The following is a 20,208-nucleotide window of genomic DNA, read 5'->3' as shown; positions in this document are numbered from 1 at the left end:
ATAATATATTGGGTATTCTTATGATGATGACCTATTGTTTTTGTCAGTTCCTGTTTCTTTACCGTCTGTTTTGACATTAGCTGTTGTACTCCTAATTGCACTGACTGCACAAATTTGTTATTTTTACATGTCTGTGAAGATACTGGTGTATTTAAGTGTGCTGTACTGGTCCAGAGTTGTCTGGGAATTCAAGGATTTTAATACAAAGTTTAGTGGAAGGAAGAAAAACGTGATCAAGGAACAGTTATTGAAGCCTGTAAAGAATACTACGAGGATAAATTCTCCATCCTTAGCTCTTGAAACAGATCTGCTTAGAGTCACTAGTTTTATACATTTTAAACGTTAAGCACAGGATAGGAGGCAGTGAAATGCCTCTGTAAATTTCTAATTTAGGCTTGCAGATTGTGGAGACTCAAAAACTCTGTTAAAGTTGTTCTGTATTGGAGTTTTTGAACGATAACTCAAATATGCTCAAATGAACAGAAGAAATGGTTGTTTTCTCATATAAATACTGTGAAAAGGTGTTGATCCATTCCAAATTCATTTCGTATTTACCTCCCATAACGTTCTTGTAGTCGTTTGATTCAAGTTTACTTAAAGCTTTCGACGCTCTCTTAAGGCTGTCAAAACGTTTCAGCAGATTTTAGCTGGTTTGTCTTTTTTCTTCCTGTCGGTCATTCTGACAATAACAATATTCTCTACATAGTTTAAAAGTTAGTCTGAAAGTGTAGATTAGACTTAAAACTTTAAGCAGTAGATGAACTGAACAAATACTGCAATGATTATCCTCCTTTAGTTGATAATCTACTGAATGTGCAGCAAACTGGGACAGAAATGGGACAGAAAACAAGGTAAACAAAGAAACAATGTCCAAAGAAAAAACATTCAAAGCTTCCAAAAGGTCTGGAGAACTACATATTTATAGTATTTTAACAGAAGATTAGAAAGTTTGGAAGCAAAATAAAAATATGGAGGTCTAAATAATCACCTCGCTTTAATTGCAAAGAGAGGTGATTACTTGGCTTTAAAGGAAATTAACTTGGAAACCTGCTTGTTATTTCACAGATTTAACCAGAAGTCTGGCACAATATAAATGCTGACAGTTCACACGAAAGCGCTGACATACCAAATAAAAGATCTAAAGTGTTATCTCATTGTAATTCAGTTCTGCTAAGAGAGTTGAGTCAACAGAAAGAGTGATTACGAACACTAACAAATGTGTTTTTCATTTTGAACCAGTAGTGTGTGGTAAACGGGCTCCAGTGCGCTGCAGAGTGCAGCTGTGCAGACATTTTCCTGCTTTTCGGATTCAATCTTCTGAGCCGTCTGGACAGAATAGAAATAAACACGTGTGTAAGTTAAACACCGCAGGAACAATGCAGGCTCGCATTACGATCCGGTCCCACTCAGTTATGGGCAAATGCAAGTGTCCACATCCGCTCTCGTTTCAAGTGTTTCCTCCAAGGCTGCGCCTCTTTCTGGAGACTATCTGTCTGTGGCCCTCTTCTCCGCGATGCTCCCCCTGTTTTCTAGTTACAGGCAGGTTGGGCCGGGTCCGGATTCCCCCCACACCGCCTGCAGTTTTGCTTGGCTCTGCTGTCATCTCCGCTAAAGCTTGTTTCCTCTCATATTGTTTTGACAGGCCGGGTTTCCACCGGGAGTCATCAATATTTTGCCAGGATACGGTCCAACAGCAGGAGCTGCGATTGCTTCGCACATGGGCATAGACAAAGTGGCTTTCACGGGATCAACCGAGGTACGTGTTTGTCAGATCTGCAGCTGCTGCTTGTTTTTGTCACGAAGAACAAGTGACACAGTGACCAACATGTGCAGAGCATAAGGAGCAGGCTGGGTAATTAGGGGCTGTTGTGTGCATAGTCTTAATAACAAACAAATGGGGGCTTACATAAGTTGCATGGCCTGTCATTAATCCCAGTGACAAGGCTTTGATTTTATCTACCTCACATGCACGTATAGTTAAAACCAGATATATTTACATACGCTGTATAAAAAGTCACCCAACGTTGTTTTTTCTGCTATCAGACTAAACTTTTTCCATTTTTGGATAGTTAGGAAGAAAGGTAGTATTTCCTTTTTGTTTCTAAATACAAGAATAATCAGACTGAGAAAGAGAGAGAGCTTTTTGAACGTTTTTTCTTTTTAAAACTTTCCTGGTAGTCAGAAATTCACACACATTTCCTTCTTAATTGGTAGAGTTTTTCTCTTGAATGTCAAACTTTTTGGGTTTCCTTCTACCACCGCTGCTGTTGCTGAGTCAGGTTCTGTGGGACTAAGACAGAGGCTTTGTGATGTTTCCCCCGGACAACTTGCTTTACCCAGTGGTGGTGGTGGGGGGAGGACGTCATCCAGCAACCTTCTGTGTTTTTGAGTTATAAATGTTTAAAGTTGACAGGAAATTTGAGAATATGACTTGGTAAATATGTGCTATTGTAAGACATTATTAACAATACATGAACATCAACTTTAAAATAAAATAAAAAAGACAAACATAAATAAATACACATTTTTTGCACTTCAATAGTTTCATCCTAATTTAAGTGCCGCTGTATTTGCTGTGATTGTTGGTGGGTAGACCAGTAAAGATGGTCAGTAAAACAGACACCTCTCCATGTGATCACATAATGACCATGCAATTCCAACCATTTCACCTAAAAGACCCTATAATACCGTTACTGGTGTAGAGAAAAAAAACTTGTACATAAACAAATGATGCTCAGTCTGGCGGAGGCTCAAGTAAAGCCTGGTGGCCCGCCAGGCTTTTGACACTCTGAGGGAAACTCTGATTACAATATTGACTTTTTATTTGGCGACGAGATTCTGGGCCATTTGGAAGACCGTTTGTACAAGTACTGAAGGTTTTGCTTCAGTACTTCTGAATATTTATTTCCCTAATTGCATACATTTTGCGAAGTGCACCGGTAGCTCTGATAGTAAATTAACACAACATGATGCTGCCACTCCCTGCTTTACATTTGGAGCAGTATTCCTGGGACTGGGAGCTTCCTTTCTGTCTTCTTCAAATGTAATAACGACAATTATTGTCTTTCCTTAAATTTTTGCTTCTCCAGAAAACTCTCCAGAGATGCATTTCTTTGTCAATGAGTACATTTGCAAACCTCAATCAGGATTCTTCTATTGTTTTTGAGGTAGTGGGGTTGTTCTTTCAGCCCATTTCACTTCTTATTTCTCAATGACTCTCTCTGGAAAAAAAACTTCAGCCAACATCTTCAAAACTTTCTTTGCTTTTGTTATTTGATCGATACGCACATTTAAACCAACAGATCTCTGGGACAGAGCACTCGCATCTTTTCTGAACCCTATTATAATTGGGGATTTTCATTTTTGTGTATGCATGTATTTAATTATTTGGCTTTGAATTTGACACAGACAAAATGTGTTTCTGATGGCTTTGCAGTTTCCTTTAGATTCTCTCATGTCACACAAGGAAGTGTTGAGGTGGTTTACAATAAAATTCATCCATAGGTGTCAATGTTGTGAATTACTCCAAGTCAACTTCTGAACACAAAGAAGATAATAAAAAAGATATTTAAAAACTCTGGTGCTCACTGCTCTGGCATTTCATAAATATAAATAACTTTGCATCCATAACAGGAAACGCTGCGTCTGATTTAGTGAGTGAAAAGTGACCTATATGTCTTTCTGTGTACAGTATGTAAATATCTGTTATTGCATTTTCATAAGAATACAAGCATGTTTCTGAGCTCCGGTCTCTTTCATGTTAACATCTTTTTTTCTTTATCTAGCTGGATCTAAAGCGCGTAAAGCTCAGCTTGCCTGGCAGATGCGGGAAGCGGCTAAAACAAAGCAAAAGGACACATACCATTTTAGGTGTTGAGTGTTGTGGTCTGAACGCATTCCTGCAGCAGACGGCAAAGAGACACCAAACAACCTCTCTGCAGATCATTTATAAACATCTGTCATTTACCTCCTCTCTTCCAACCATTCGCAGCAAAGCAAAAGCAGAATATATAACAAGATGTTTTTTAACAAGTCTCTCTGGAAAGTGAACAAAGCTTCCTGCGACTCATTTATGTTGTTGCTGTAAGCAGCATCTGATAAGCTCCCGCAGACTCAGACATAATACTTCACTGTCTGGAGCCACATAGACAGTGATACCGAAATTCAGCCGACCAGAGGCAGATAACTGTTGAAAACCTCACTGCGGTTACAGTTTTATTTAAGTTACTGACTCAAACAGCGTCCACGCTGAAGGTCAATTTGTTTGCGTTAACTCTTTGAAGACTTTGTTAGTGAGTAAAAACGCCATTTAATCTCCCTTTGCGATCAAAAACGTATTTCTGAATTTGAATTATTGCTGCTTGTCAAGATTTTCTTGTAGCTCCTAAACTAAAAGCAAGTAGAAAACCAAGTTTGAGGGATCAAAATTCACAGATTTCTTTACACAAATATGACCATAAGAGTTATTTTTGATTGAAAATGTTTAAGAGCTGTTCCATTTGGGAGTTAACCATGTTCATGGACTTTTCACTTTATAATGAAAAGAGAATGAGACCAAATGTCACCAGAACTTCAATTTCTATTAATTCTTAACTTGCATTTTATTTTGTTAGATTCTATAAGTTAACTTCCCATTTGTGGACGAGAAACAAAGAAGGTTTCAACTGTTCATCAACAAATCAAAATCAAATTTATTTACAAAGCACATTTAAAAACAAAAGTGCAAATCAAGGAATAAAAGTCAAGACTTAAACCATTAAAAAAAACAAAAAACGTTCACGTTTTAAAATACACTTAAAGTCAAACAAAGACAATAAAATAAACTTACCAACTCATATTGGGCCAAACCCCATAGAAAAATATGCTTTTAAAAACAGGAAGTGAAGATGCCAGTCTAACATTGAACAGCAACAAAAACAGAAAAAAAGCTCAATCTCCTCACGTCTTAAAGCAGCTTGTCTGTTTCTTTTCCTTCCTTCGTAAGGAAATGTGATTATAGGTTTCTGATCAATAATTCGTGCCAGCAGGAAGTCGCCTGTGCCTCATTTTCACAGAGCGGTGCGGCGCGGCTTGCAGCGTTTTCAGCAGAGCGTTTTTCGCTCTGGCTGGGCGAGCAGCTGAGTTTGGCTGTAACTAGTTACATTTACTCAATTACGCACACATGTAGTGTTTGTTAAAGTTTTGTTCTTATTGAAAGAAACTTATATTGGGAAAAAAAAAAGAAAAGAATAGTCTGATTTTGTTATTTTTTGTTACTTATGAATTATTATCATTTTCGTACTTAAAATACCAAAATTTCCACTTAACTTTATATTTTGGTCCATGTGATTACATAATTTTTAAGTTTCTATCATGCGATACAGAACCATACAATGGCCTTTGCTGTTTCCAGTCAATATTTTGAAGTTATAAGTGAGATTTGAGGATTTTTCATTACAACTTGTCCCCTATAATTTCTGAAAAATAGAAGCAGGAAATGACAAAAAAAAAGCAATGTGTAAGTCTAAAATGGGGATACGTGTGGCAAACTGACCCGGGATCTAATTTCATAAAAACAGAGTTCTTTGCTATTCATTACCTAATAAAATTGAGACACATCCATTTTTTGCTGCTTTGGTTTCTTTGGATAATCTAATAACTCGTCTGATGACTCCTTCAATGGAGCCCAAAGACATCTGCTCCCATTATGAACATTATTTCTATCTTGCCATGTATGTTGGCACATTGAAAACATGTGTCACTTTGGAATAAAATGTTCTGGAACACAAAGTCCTGTTGTGACCTTGAAGTATTAGTTGGTTTTGATGCGTGCCTGTTTTGTTTGTTTTCATAACGGGATGAAGGTTTCTACTGCATTAGGACCGATATCCTAATTTTATCGTGACACCACAAAGTTGAAAGTTTAGCGTTGCCGTTCTGAGTCTCTGAATTAACGTCGGATTCACCAAATGATCAGAAAGTAGGTCGTGCATCAGTTGGAGCCACTTCAATGACTTGGCATGCAAAGGTCAATGAATCTTAATCAGTGCAGACGCAACTTGTGCAGAGTGTAGATTGAATGTAGGAAACCCAATGATTGGATCATTGCTGAGACACTTGAGTTGATTTTGCAACAGTTTTGGGGCAATGACTCCGCAATGCTGTTAGCAGCCAAGTCAGGGGCGTCAAACTCATTTTCCTTTTGGGCCGATTCTGCCAGAACGTATTGATAAAACCCGTTAAACTGTTAAATATTAAATAATATTGAACATCTTTTCAATCCCTCCAGGATTTTGTGATTGTTTTTTATTTTTTTTTTTATTATTATTTTTTTTTTTTGCAATACAAAAGTGTTTGTGGTACTAATTTAGAAACATTTCATATTTCTATGAAATAAAATGTGACTTTTTATGACTTGTATCATTACGGATAATAACTCAGCATTGAGTAAGGCTGTTTAGTAGAAGTAAGAAATGCTTAGCCGTCACTGAGATCCAATATTTTTTACCATTTTTGCAAAAATCTGCAATAAACTCACAATTCTGTATTAGCGTAAAAAAGTTAAGCAATTTTTGATTTTGCTTGAATTTCCACAATAATTCACAAGAAACTGGAGGGACTAATTGACGCAGTAAATGGATAAAAACTGCCTTGAATTGATTGATAAAATAATAATTAAGCATACTGTTATTTTGACTGTTTTATTTATGTGTCCCTTTAGAGTCTAGAGGGCCACATAAAAAGCTACAGCGGGCCGGATTTGGCCCTAGGGCCTCGCGTTTGACACCTTAGATTCTAATGTGTCGCCGAAACACATTTGATAAAGGTTTTTTTGTCCCAATGACAGAGTAAATAAAGCTTTATTCAATAACTCTTTTATGTTTTGAAAGAGTAATTTTCCCTTTGTTTCTTTTCAAAGCAATTGCTGCTGAGCTAGCCCTTGTTTCGTCTAAACGGTAAAAGGTCCAAAGTGCTTCTCACACACATTCACACGCAGATGAATACATTTTGTGCCATGATAAAAGCTAACTTGATAGCTTTTATTATTCTTCAAGCTGCTTGAAAAGTTTAAAAAATGTACAAAGGAGATAATAGAAACAAAGTGACTCAAAAAGAGCGAGATGACAACTGATGGGTTGTTTGTGGCGGAACAACAGATGAGTATAGAGAGTTTAGCTGCATGTAGTGTATAAATTGTGTAAGTTTAGTAATTATCTCTCTAGTTTCTCTTTGAAAGCAGGTTGTTCTTTTGTTCTAACAGCAGACAGTAGCTATCATCTACACCATCATTGATTTTTGAGTAGCCATCTTTAATCATTAAGCTCTACAAGTTTAATCAGTGGTTAACCTGCCATAGGTTGCACAGTCGACACTCATACGTGTGATTGGAATTACCTTATGAAAACAGGTGGTTTGAATAAGTTACTCTGGTCTGTAAAAGCACTCAGAAAACAGTACTGATGTTGGAAAATTGCTTTTTTTACTTTTGAATACTTTAAGTATTTTCAAAAATAGGTACTTCAGTACTTTAACTTGAATAAACTTTTGATCAAACAACTTTTACTTGCGACTGATCAACCTTTGACCAGGAGTATCAATACTTTTACTCGAGCACTGGAGTTGAGTACTTTGTCCCACACTGCATATCTGAGACACTTAATCAACTTCAAAGGGCAGTGAAGCAGATTTATAAACATACATTACGTTTTCCTGTTATTTTTAATAAAGTTCTGGATAATCTTTTACTACTGTCATTTTTATTTAGACTTTTTATTGATCTGTTTTATCTAAAATACAAAACAAGAACAACCTAATGCTCGGTTATAAAGCAGTTCTTCAGTTGTCTTTAGTTTTGGTTGAGTCGTGTTATTTTCACAAATTATCTAAACTAATCAAAATGAAATCATCAATATGAGTGAAATATTCCTTCCAGATTTTTAGCACACATTAACCTGCATTTTTATATCAGTAGTCCTGTTCATGCTGTGTCTGAGTAAATATAAAACAACTCAAACAGAAACATAAATCCTGTCCTGATTATATGTCTCCAGTTTATTTTCACTGGTTTCCCTGTTATTTATTCTGCATTATCTGGAGTCGATTAGTGAGTGAGCCGCTGCTGTCAGAAACGTCTGATGCCCAGACAGTGAGTCACCAGCAATAGTGAAAGACATAAGCATCCCTAAGAGTCTGAACAGCTACAGGTGGATTTTGGGAGGAAAAATCTCACTGACTCACTCCTCCGTGTTACTCTGAATTCCCAGCATGTTTTCTTTTACTCTTGGAAAAAGCGCACGCAAACATCCACTGAGTCAGCCGCTTCGAGTTTCTGATCAAAGACGGACAAATTAGATCATAAACTCTAGAGCCAAGCGGAGTGTTGCGTTGTTTTTATTCAGCTCAAGAGGCAGGCGTCGACTCCGCTCTTATCTTTATCAGTTCAGGCAGCAAGATACTGAGAGAAGATGAGCCTTTTCCATGCTGGAGGCGGGGTATTTTAGGTTGGACACTTAGAGGGTAATTTTCCACTTGATCTTGTCAGTTCCCTTGGAAAATAAAACAGGCTGTGTGAGTAACAGGAAAGACGAATACTTGCTCAGGGTGTAGGATTGTGAGGGAGCTGTGGGGGGATTTCACAGGCTTCTTATCTGTCCGCTCTCAGTCCATCACAACGGGAAATCATCAGTCCACTCATCTAAAACGGTGATTTACAAACTTTCCAAATAGTGGAAACACTGCTCTTTGCAAAGATGTGGATATTTTTTGCTGAAAATCCAAAAGGGATTAAAATCTGCCTCCGTTTCGTTTTTTTGGAGTTTTTAATTCAACATTTCCATTATGTGAACCCTTTAAACTCGGCTTTAGTTGCTCTATGCTAAGCCTTGGATGAATAAATTACAAACTTCTAACTTATATCTTCAACAATAAATCAACAGCTGTGTGAAAACACATGGCCTGGATCAGAAATCAGTGAGACTGTAAAACAAGGTGATTTGTGCCTGTAAAACTTAAACATGCTTTTTTTAAAATTAATTACACGGTAGATTTTCCTGACCAAAGAGGGTTTTCCCTCAAGTATTCACAAGGAATGTGGATCTTGAATGCTTTATTTATTGTTCTCCAGTTTTGGTTTTGTGATATCATCTGCGACGATAAGGGCCAGAGAGGAAATAGGGATAATAGGAAGATAAGAGAAAAGTCACAGGCAAATCCCCACTGGGTTTTTTTCATATCAGAACACCGGACCCGTTTCACTGCAAACAAAACGTCCCACAGTTGGCTGGATCACAGGACACCACCCACACACCTTGTGGTTGCCTCTTCCTGCCCCTCGCTACATATCAGATGGTGTTCCAGGCTGAAACATCATTTTGTTTTCCTGCCGCTCTCTCCAAAAAAACCCGTAATAGATATTCATTCTGTGTGTTTGCAGAACTCATGTTTCATGCAGCTGGCCGACTGCTGCATTCCTTGTTTGGAGCTAAGCAGCTTCTTTTGAGATATTTAATGGCTCAGGCTGATTTACCGATCTGGCTGCAGGCCTATCTCTCTTAGTAAACCCTGGATCTGTTCTCTCCGCCAGGTTGGCAAGCTGATCCAAGAGGCGGCGGGGAAGAGTAACCTGAAGAGAATAACGCTGGAGCTGGGAGGGAAGAATCCCAACATAATTTTCGCAGATGCAGATTGTGAGTTACAAAGTAATCAGAGAAATTCCACTAGGAGTTTGTGCAATAAGTCTGAAAACTTCTAAAACTTTGGATACACATACGAATTGGTGAACACATGCATATTGCGCTATTCTCACAGCGCCACCCAGTGGTATTAAGAGTGGTCATGTTTGTCACATAGATGCACCCCTCTTGACCTATTGGCCTCAGTTTGACTCCATCCTATGGATTAAATAGATCTGTTTACACGTGTAAGTGTGGTTCAATCTTATTGTGTTTTGAAAAATCCACTTTTTCCTTAAATATAATGTGACCCAGGGGGCAATTTTTCTCTCTAAGCCACTCCTCCAGATGGAAAAAATAGAAAAAACATGCCATTCAAGTAAGATAAAGCAGAAATGTAAAGTTTAAAACAATCAGAACTGTGATAGGAAAATCACTGAATGCTTTAAATGTAAAACGTTGTTGCTGAAGTTTGTGTAATCTTATAAAGGGCATTAATAGTGTAACCCTTCTATGTTCATCTCAGGTGCAGTAGGTCGACTTCACAACAGACATATTCAGGTTCACTGTATTTATTCTAAGAAAAGAGAAAATCAAGTTGGTGGTTAACATCAGTTCAGCAGCTTCTGCCTCTATACATTAAATTAAATATAGTAAATAACTCAGATATAAACCACAAAGCAATATGTCCCAATGAGAAGTTAGCAGAAGTTAACATTTGTAGCTAAAATGGGCAACATTAACAATGATAACATTTAGAAACAAACAAAACGTAACAAATTTACTCAGATTTCATCTGTCAAATTTGTCCAACATATATTTTAAAATATAATAATTGTAAAGAAAACACAGAGCTCATTCTGATACATACCACAGTTACCGACGGCAACAGAGAAAAGGGGGAGGAGCTGTCAGTTACCGGTTACTATGGTAACCACCAACTGCCAAGAGCAGCATAGCAGAACTTAAAACAACTTGTTGACTAAACAAAATAAAGTCAAATTAATAAATTTTGACAAACTTCACATGTATAATATTGTTAAAATAAAACCCTGTTACAATAGTGCAAAGCTTTAAAGATAGCAGTACTAATGGTAGCTGAAAACAATAATTTATTCCTCTTTGTACTAAAATGTATTCATTCTAAAATATTTTGTACATTTTTACCAAGTAGGTAAAAATGTATAATGTATATTCTGTTGTGGAAGAATGGGTCAGTGCCTTTGGGAGGTTTTGTTGTATAGTTAAAAATATTTCTAAACCCTGACGATACGTGAGATATACGTTATATGTAGATAATTCTCATTCAAACTATTTAGATTTTTAAACAAATAAAGGCACAAAGTTTGGAAACATGAGTAACAGCTGATTGCTTTTAGACAAGAAATTCTTACTTGGGGACTAAACATTCTGAATGATTCATGAAGTTCACATTGAAACATATTGATCATATTAGTCTCTGGGTTTATATTTCTGAGCTGTTGTATTGCACCTTCCTAAGAAAGTGAGAGTTTACACTTCTTCTGTCCTCAAAACAACAATGCACAATTTGGGAATTAATGAGTTACACGGACTGTTTTAAAGTTAATAATGAAATAGTTTCCAACACTCTTAGCCAAACGTGTGCAACATTTCCTCATGAGATGTGATTATTCTCACTTGAAATGAAAAGGAACATGTATAAATGAAACTTCATCTTCCATAACACTCCACGACAGGGAACAAAAACCGATTTGTTTTCTATTCATCTAAGAAGCAGATCTGCCTCTGTCTGAATTTGATTCACTGAAAAGATGATGCCTCAGAGCTTTAAAGCCTTTTTGTGCTTTGAAAAGTTCTGGTTGGATGAGTTTCGTATAACCTTAAGGTGTCCGACCAAACTGGGGGCGCAGAGTGTTTTCAGATGCTTTCAACAGGCGTAAGAGGGGCTGGTTGGGGCCTGTAAATCAGGAGAATGGACCCTGACTCAGTCGGGTGCTTCATAAATCACCGGGGTCCATTAACCCTTTCTGGTGAAGAGCAGGATCCATCCTGCTGGTGTCAGATTGGCTTCACCAAAGATGTCTTTCTCACATCATTTCATGCCAACACTGAGCCTTGAATCATAGAAAAACGTTTCATACTGAAGGTAATCAAAGGCACTTTAATCTCTGGACTGATTAGCTGAAAGCTCTTTTTCTTCACAGTGGATGTTGCGGTTGAACAAGCCCACCAGGGCGTGTTCTTCAACGCGGGCCAGTGCTGCACGGCGGGTTCCCGCATATTTGTGGAGGACTCCATTCATGACGAGTTTGTCCGAAGGAGCGTGGACCGAGCCAAGAGGAGGACAGTCGGCAGCCCCTTTGACCCCACGACTGAGCAGGGCCCACAGGTGAGACGACCTCGCTTTCAATTTCCACCTCCGCTTTTTTAAAAATAAGTAATCTAAAGTATTCTGTTCTTCGTGTCCTAATCCAAGCATGTCCTTTACCTCCACAGATCAGTCGGGAGCAGCAGAACCGTGTGCTGGAGTTCATCCAGAGCGGCGTCAGTGAAGGAGCCAAGCTGGAGTGTGGAGGCAAAGCTCTGGGCCTGAAAGGCTTCTTCATCGAGCCCACCGTGTTCTCAAACGTGACGGACGACATGCGCATTGCCAGAGAAGAGGTACAGGAAACCTACATATCAGTTCAACGTTTTTCAGTCAAACTGTGTGGAAGAAACATTATTTCTACCTAAAAAGAAGTACAAAAAATCAAATTATGCAATTTGTTTTTTTCATTACTTGTCCAAAAAAGATTGTTCATTCATGAAAACCTATTGTTATTTCATATTCATAGCTAATAGTAATGAATGCTGCACCGCGGCTTTAAGTTGCTTTCATTTCATAAAAGTACATTTGAAGAATACAGTCCACACAGAATCATCCACACAATTTTTCTAACATATGATTAAATTAATCAATTAATCAATCAAGTTTCAAAGGCACCAGGTGGGTTTTTAGTCTAGATTTAAAGGAACTCAGTGTTAATAGCAGTTTTATGGATGTTTGTTCCAGATCTGTGGTGCATAGAAGCTGAATGCTGCGTCTCCATGTTTGGTTCTGGTTCTTTTGAGGCAGAGCAGACCAGAACCAGAACCAGGCTTCTTTGTGAAGCTTGAAATAATGCTTAAATCTCAGGAATGATAAGACAAGCTATTTCCACTGTTTTTAAATCATAATTTTTAAAACCTCTTCATACTACAACGCCAATAATCTGCTAATTCCTCATCCTGAAAGTTAGTATCTATGAAATCTAACAGAATAGACAATAAAATGCAGAAACAAAAGTTAGGAACATGAAAATAAAGAAAAATGATCTGTGAGTGAGACACAGTCCATCCAAAGCAGTAACATAATGAAATAATATACTTTTGTTCGCTAAATTCTGATTTCTGAATTCTTATTTCTGCAGATTTTTGGGCCAGTGCAGCAGATCCTGAAGTTCAAAACGATTGAGGAAGTGATCGAAAGAGCCAACAACTCGGACTACGGTCTGGTTGCTGCCGTTTTCACCAGCGACATCAACAAAGCCATGACCGTAACCACAGCCTTGCAGGCCGGCACGGTGTGGTGAGTTCAGTTTCCTGTAACAAGCTTCATTTCTCATGTGGGAAATATTAAACATTTCAGGCGTCCAGAGCCTGTAAGCTGACACCACACTATCTCAACTATTATTACACACTCTGCAACCAGCTTCTCTTGTGTTTTTTTTCCCCCCACACACACACACACACACACACACACGCACACACACACACACACACACATAACTCCCAGAAATGCGAGATGAAGTTTGTGAGAACAGGGTTCGGTGCAATCTGCTGTGTATGCAGGAATAACACAACCACTTGTTGAGTTCTCTGAGTTGTTTGGTTTCATTTGTAATTACCTTCAGATGGTTATGACTAAGAGCAGAAGTGGAGCTAACACGCAGCATCTGCCAGAAACATTTCGCTGCCTGCACCACAGCGGTCTGGTAGCTAAACAAACGTTTATATTACAGCTTTGTCCTTCAGTTTTCTCGTGTCACAATTACACACCCACCGCCATCCACCATCACACAAACGAAGCATAATTTGTCAAAATCTTCCCAAAACAAAACTCACAAGAGCATCTTTTTAAAGAAAACACCTCCTGAGCTTTAGTTCTATGCATGTTTACCTTTATTTTCCCACAAACTCAGCTTTTCTTCATTTAAACTGACCACAGTTGTCTCCATGCCATTTCTTTTTAGCAGTTTTTTTCCCCCCGCCAGCTGTAATTAAACTCACTCACGCAGCGAGTCAGGATTATTTGATGGAGTTCAGCAGGTTGTAAAAACAACCTTCAGTGATGACTGTGGTATATTCTAGATCTGTCCTCCTTAATGCAGCTTACATTGTCCTCAACTTTGAAGCAAACCACAGGAGTCAAATGCATCAGACTGATCAATGCTTTGTGTATTTCCCAGGATAAACTGCTTCAATGCTCTGAGCACACAGTGTCCGTTCGGAGGATACAAAATGTCTGGCAACGGACGTGAATTGTGAGTACGGTTGGGTTTTCTGCCCTCTACATATACACAACTTAACCTCAGTGTCACTGATAATAACTTCATGTTTCAAAACAACATTTAATAACCTCAAATAAATCTTTTTTTAAAAGGATTTTGCAACGTTTCTTTCTTTATGCATCCCAGTTGAAACCAGATGTTCACGTCCAGTTTATAATAGACGCACAACCTGTTATTTCTCACAGTCAAATAATAAATCTGATTTAACGTTTCCTCTCTCAAAATTACCAAAGTAGATCTTTACAGCTTTTAAAAATCTTTTTCTTAAAATATGTTTTCAAAACAGACATTACTGCAAAAACACAAACTCTTGCCAAGTTTTTTTGTTCTAGTTTTAAGTGCAAATATCTTAGTTCACTTGGAATAAGACAAAACTAAGTTATATGAGTTTGGTTTAAGTAAATAATCTCTTGATATTGAATTTCTTATTTACTTTACAAAACAGGTTTCAATATGAGGAAGCTGAATTTCAAAGTATGAGACAGGAAACCAAAGTCTGGGCGTGAACAGGTCTCCCAAATGGAAAAAGCTCCCAACAATAGCACAAAATTTGTTACAAACTGACTTAAAACCCTGGAAATTAAAACAAGCTCCTATGTCTTGCTGATGAGTTAGTTTTGTCTTATTTCCATAGTATGATGATATTTGTACTAGAAACTAAACAAAAACACTTGGTAAGACTGTCTGTGCTGTGAAAGCAGTGCGAACAAACAGGACATGTATGCAAACTTCTGAATTTGAAGACAGAAAAATATTGTTATATATATATAGAGAGAGAGAGAGTCCTGGAATTTAGCAACCAGAAATAATTTTGATTATCCTAACTAACCAAAAACGGTAAAATAATTGCTCCACTTAATGCCAGAGTGGGATATTAAAAGGTTATTTGTGTGAACTTCTGGTTTCAGTGTGTGTTATCTGTTTACGTGATCAGAGCTGCTTCCTGTTTCAGGGGAGAAAGTGGCCTGACGGAGTACACAGAGCAGAAGACCATCACAATAAAGATGGCCTCCAAAAACTCTTAAAGGTGGACACGCTTCTTCCTCTCCATCGTCATCCTCACACTGTCCACGGCAGCAGACCACACCGGCCGTCCACACTAGCTCTCTCCATGGTTAAACTCAGCCTCTACTTTCTCTCCACCCACATTAACCCGACCTGGCGGCCCCCCCATCTATCTCCAGGTCTCCACTGGCAACCACTGACCCCCCCAACCTCGCACTGTTTACCTCCGGCTCCACTAACGACACTAAAGCACTCGCAGAGATGATTAGGGAGGCTGCTCTGACTGCGCCGTCCAACACAGTCGCCCACGCTGCCCCACGTTGCCCCATGTTTCCCCATGTTGCCCCACGCTGCCCCACGTTGCCCCATGTTGCCCCACGTTGCCCCACGCTGCCCCATGTTTCCCCATGTTGCCCCACGCTGCCCCACGTTGCCCCACGTTGCCCCACGTTGCCCCACGCTGCCCCATGTTTCCCCCCTGCCCCTCTCCACATGCTGGATCCTCAGAGACTCGGTCTCTGCACTTGCAATAAGCCCTTTACTAGCTACTTGTCGCGTGTTGGGAGTTTTCTTTCTGCTGTGCGGCATGATTGTCAAAACCTCATTCTTCCTCGTCTTGGTTAGGATTTACCGGAGCGCGTCGGCTCGTTCGAGACCACTGGTGTTTCCGTCAGCCTCACACATGAACGGATGAAATGTTGATTCAGAATTTAAATTGACTCCTAATTGTCTTTGTTTATATATTAGCTCATATGACCTAACACTGTATGTAAACCTTTGACTGACGTAAAGTTGTTAAACTCTTAAAAAGCATTTTACACTCACTTGTTTTAAAAAAAGAAAGGAAAAAAAAAAAAAGCAGAGTAGGTGTATTTTAAACTTTTGTAACTATCATTGATGTCCATGTATGTTTATGTTTATACAATCGTATGCTATAAAATTATAAAATGACTGTAGTGATGTTCTTTTGCAGTAAATAATTTTTCTTTTGCTGTAAAAAGTTTAAGTGTTTTTTTAGAGCTTTGTGTCTCAGGAGGTCATGCTGTCTTTAATGTTATCAACGATTTCTTTATCATTAAACTAATCTGCCTGATGAACCTTTAACAAACTAAAGTGCTGTAAATTACTTAAACTCCAACAAATTTCTTCTGTGTTCTGTTTTTTTCACACTTAAATGTTCCGGTTTATCAAAAACATTTTAAATATAATAAAAGTATAATAACTTGTATATTATGGGAATACATAATTTCCAATCTGACCTGGCCGGATGTGAAATATCAATTTCCTTCATTGCTAAATGATGAGCTAACTGGAATAAATCAGTCAAAGCATGTAGTAATCAGATTACTAGTGTAGTTAATTAAAGACGTATATCTTTGCACTTTAATGTGAATATTATACACCATCAGACTCTTTTTGTTCTCTTAACTGCAGACATTTACATAATAATTGTCAGATTAACTTCAGGGTTTATTTTTAGTGGATCCAAGAGGTTTGTGGTTGGAAATAACAAACATCTCCCAACAAATGCGAAGAAGCTAAACAAGAGAAATAATTTTTTTAATTACCTTTTTTGGAAATTATTTAAATCCTTCTCAATAAATGAAAACTGCTGGTAAGTTTATGCCTGTGTCTCCTACAGTAGTTTTTCAAACTCATCTAATCTTTTTCTCCCTTCATCTGATAGTAGAGTAGAAATATGTGAGTATTTTTAGGGCTGACTATATATTTACAAGACTTTCAGCTCATTAAGGAAATTGGATATTTAATATTTAACACGAGCGAAATATTGTGCAAATATCGACTCTGTTAGTTAGTACTGGAGGGCATTGTAACAATAAATCAAAATGGTAATTGAAGCCCTATTTTACAGTTCTTATTGCGTTTTATCTGTCTTGCATTAAAACGTCCGACATATAAAACTAAAATGCATAACATAATTTCAAACAATAACAGACTGAGACTGATTTGTTAAATTCACTGCTTTGAAATGAATGTTCAAGATTTCCATTCTTGGAAGAAGTATGCAAAGCAACCACAGCTTTCAGTGTGCAGCAGCCGCGACTCATGCTGCTCCACCCCTCTATAGCCTCACCTCTGACCTTTCTGTGGGAGTTTGGTTTGTTGGTATATTTTAGTGCAAAACGCTACACCAATGAAATAAATGGCACAACAGTTTTCCACAGTTTAACATACGATATATGCTACATCATGCAAATAATAATCACCATTGAGTTGTATGCAGCTCACTTGTATGCTAAATATGCTATTTTTTTAATATTCTAAACTACAAAAGAAATGTCTAAATTTTCAAATTCAGAGTTAGAAACTACGTGTGTTGCTTGAAATCTTTTTTTAAACCATAGTTTTTATTAGCATCAATCTTGATTTCTCAAAAATCAGAGAGCAAATTCTAAAAATTCAGGCCAAGTTAAAAAGAAATACAGTAATAAATTGTACCATTTGCAAGTTTTCCAAATCATCTGTTTGTTAACAATGAGATAAAAGACGTAAGAATTTCTTCAGTGATAATATCCAATGTATTATCAATAACACACAGATGAATAACATATAACAGTAGTTTTACGTTATATAATTTATGGTGTCAAAATAGGAGAACATTCAGTTTCAGTGTGGCTGTATTTCTGACGCCGTTGCAAAGATTTCTGATTAAAAGTCAAAAAGAGGAAGGAAATAAAGGTCATGCAGAAAAGTTGAACTTTTGCCAAACCTACAGCAGATTTTACACATCCATAGTCGTCGTCGTTGACCGACAGGAAAGGGCGCTACGTGTAACCTTAAAGGAGACAAGTTGCCAAATGTTTAATGTCCAGCTGAGTTGACCTCATTTCATGCTTTCTTAAGATAAACTGAGGAAGTGAAAGTGATTACACAGTGTAACATAAAATAAAAGTTGTTGCTGCTTTAATATGTGCAGACAAGATGGGAGGGAAAAAATCACAAAGTTGGTAATATTATTTGTTATTTTAAATTTTAATTAAAAAACATGACAGATAAATAAATAAACAAAATAATAAGGTACTTTAAAGTCAAAATGTTTTATTTTTCAGTGGGCCTTATCCTCTTCTTTAAAAAATGACCTAATTTTTCATTTAGACATTTTTTGAGCTCTTCCACTTCAGTGTTTATTTACATGGGATTTACCTTTGGCCAAAACTACACAACCTCACTTTAACCCACTAAAAAATGAGTTGATTTTATGCTGCAGCAGACGTGATGGTGCACAAAAACTTTCCTTTGTCGAATAACTTGTTGAATTATTTGTTTGCTTCTTCCCACAGTTCCTCTCTCAGCTGGTATCTGCAGCCTTGGAAAGTGAAAATGAAAAAGTGACGTATTTATTGGATCACTTTATTAACACAACAGGGAATACCAGCAGTAGCTCACTCACAGGTTGAAAGCGAATGAAAGTTTAGATATGACGATCGTTTGTGTCAGTTTTTATCAATTGAGGGTTTATATTAAGCTGTTTAATTAATTTTTTTATTAGTGATCAGCTCATTTATTTTTACTAAAATCTTGTTTGAGGTGTTAATCAAGTATTGGTTCTAAAAAATTATTCAATCTTGAATTCTGATTCAATATAAAACTGATGGATTTATAAACATTGAATAGAAAAAACTTAGAAAATATAAAACCAAACATGGAGAACCAACATTTAGTTTTATCAGATCAAGAATCCAGAGAAACCCCTACTAGTTTATAAATTACAGACTACTTATTCTTATTAAACAATATGTAGTTTTATACATTTCTTTTCTGTTAGTTTATAAATTGTGGAGTACTTTTTGTTTTTCTTTTCCTTCCTCTTGTTTTGATTGTATTTCCTCTAATTCATGTAAAGCACTTTGAATTGCCTTGATGCTGAAAATGTGCTACATAAATAAAATTATCCTACCTTACCTGAACTAATTTAAAGTGTCTCAATGCAAATTCTGCTTTTTATTTTATTTTTCAACATCTCTTGATTGCTCCATCAATGAACAATCAATGGCAAAAGTAATTTTTTAAAGTATTGTGTGGGAGACTAAATAATGTTAAATGTTGGAGCTTTTATTCAGATAAAAATTTCAGATTTCATTTACTTTTAGTAAGAAGAACCCTTTGAAAAGCTCTACTTTTTAGTGTGAGCAGGCCTAACCCCAGAGTCAGGGACATGAGCTTGTTAAAAAGACCACACACTGTCAGGGACATTCACCCTTTGTCCAGATGCACACTTATCCTTCCAAAACTTTATGGATTTAGTTAATATTCCAGAAAGGCCGTGCTGGTTTCCCTTTCATCAGCTCTCTCAGAATATTTTCTCACATGACTCACCAAACACCCAGGAACGTCTGCCAGGGTCTGTCCAGTATTTGTTAAAAAGGAGCTCTTTGTTTTTCACTCTATGATTCTTATGAAGAAAGAATCCTCATAATCACAGACAGTGGAAATTCAACAGCTCAGCAGCAGAGTAGCGCTGCTCAGTGTGTGAGGGATCTGAGTCTTCTCACCGAGACGTTGTTGTGCAACCATCTCTGTACATGCTTCCCATTCCAGAGTAGTGAGAGTCAGACGCTGTTCCTCGCAGTGATGCTACTTTGAGTTAATGTCTCCGTAAAAATGAAGATGGCATGTCTGCTAAACATTGCCAAAAATAGCTGCTACCTTAATCTTTGTCTTGGAAGTGTTTATGAGCTTTCTGTGCAAAGGCATAAAAAGCACGTTTTAATAGTATAGTATAGTATAGTATAGTATAGTATAGTATAGTATAGTATAGTATAGTATAGTATAGTATAGTATAGTATAGTATAGTATAGTATAGTATAGTATAGTATAGTATAGTATAGTATAGTATAGTATAGTATAGTATAGTATAGTATAGTATAGTATAGTATAGTATAGTATAGTATAGTATAGTATAGTATAGTATAGTATAGTATGGGATGGTATAGTATAGTATGGTATGGTATGGTATAGTA

At 37.3% G+C, this 20,208-nt stretch overlaps 1 protein-coding gene across 1 annotated transcript in view; it reads left to right on the top strand.

The window, feature by feature from the left end:
• The window catches only part of aldh1a2 (aldehyde dehydrogenase 1 family, member A2), a 31,200-nt gene extending 14,870 nt beyond the window's left edge, over positions 1-16,330 (top strand). Inside the window, exons 7-13 of the mRNA XM_044138667.1 lie at positions 1,643-1,756; positions 9,563-9,665; positions 11,837-12,021; positions 12,129-12,293; positions 13,082-13,239; positions 14,120-14,194; positions 15,174-16,330. Coding sequence (XP_043994602.1) covers positions 1,643-1,756; positions 9,563-9,665; positions 11,837-12,021; positions 12,129-12,293; positions 13,082-13,239; positions 14,120-14,194; positions 15,174-15,246 — 873 coding nt within the window. The 3' untranslated portion in view covers positions 15,247-16,330. The remainder of the gene's footprint in view (positions 1-1,642; positions 1,757-9,562; positions 9,666-11,836; positions 12,022-12,128; positions 12,294-13,081; positions 13,240-14,119; positions 14,195-15,173) is intronic.
• Positions 16,331-20,208: the final 3,878 nt, after the last annotated feature.

The sequence above is a fragment of the Gambusia affinis genome, linkage group LG02 (genome assembly GCF_019740435.1).
Source record: "Gambusia affinis linkage group LG02, SWU_Gaff_1.0, whole genome shotgun sequence".
NCBI classification, from domain to species: Eukaryota; Metazoa; Chordata; class Actinopteri; order Cyprinodontiformes; family Poeciliidae; genus Gambusia; species Gambusia affinis.
Note: the sequence above shows the minus strand (reverse complement) of the source record. Positions and strands in the feature narration are given on the sequence as shown.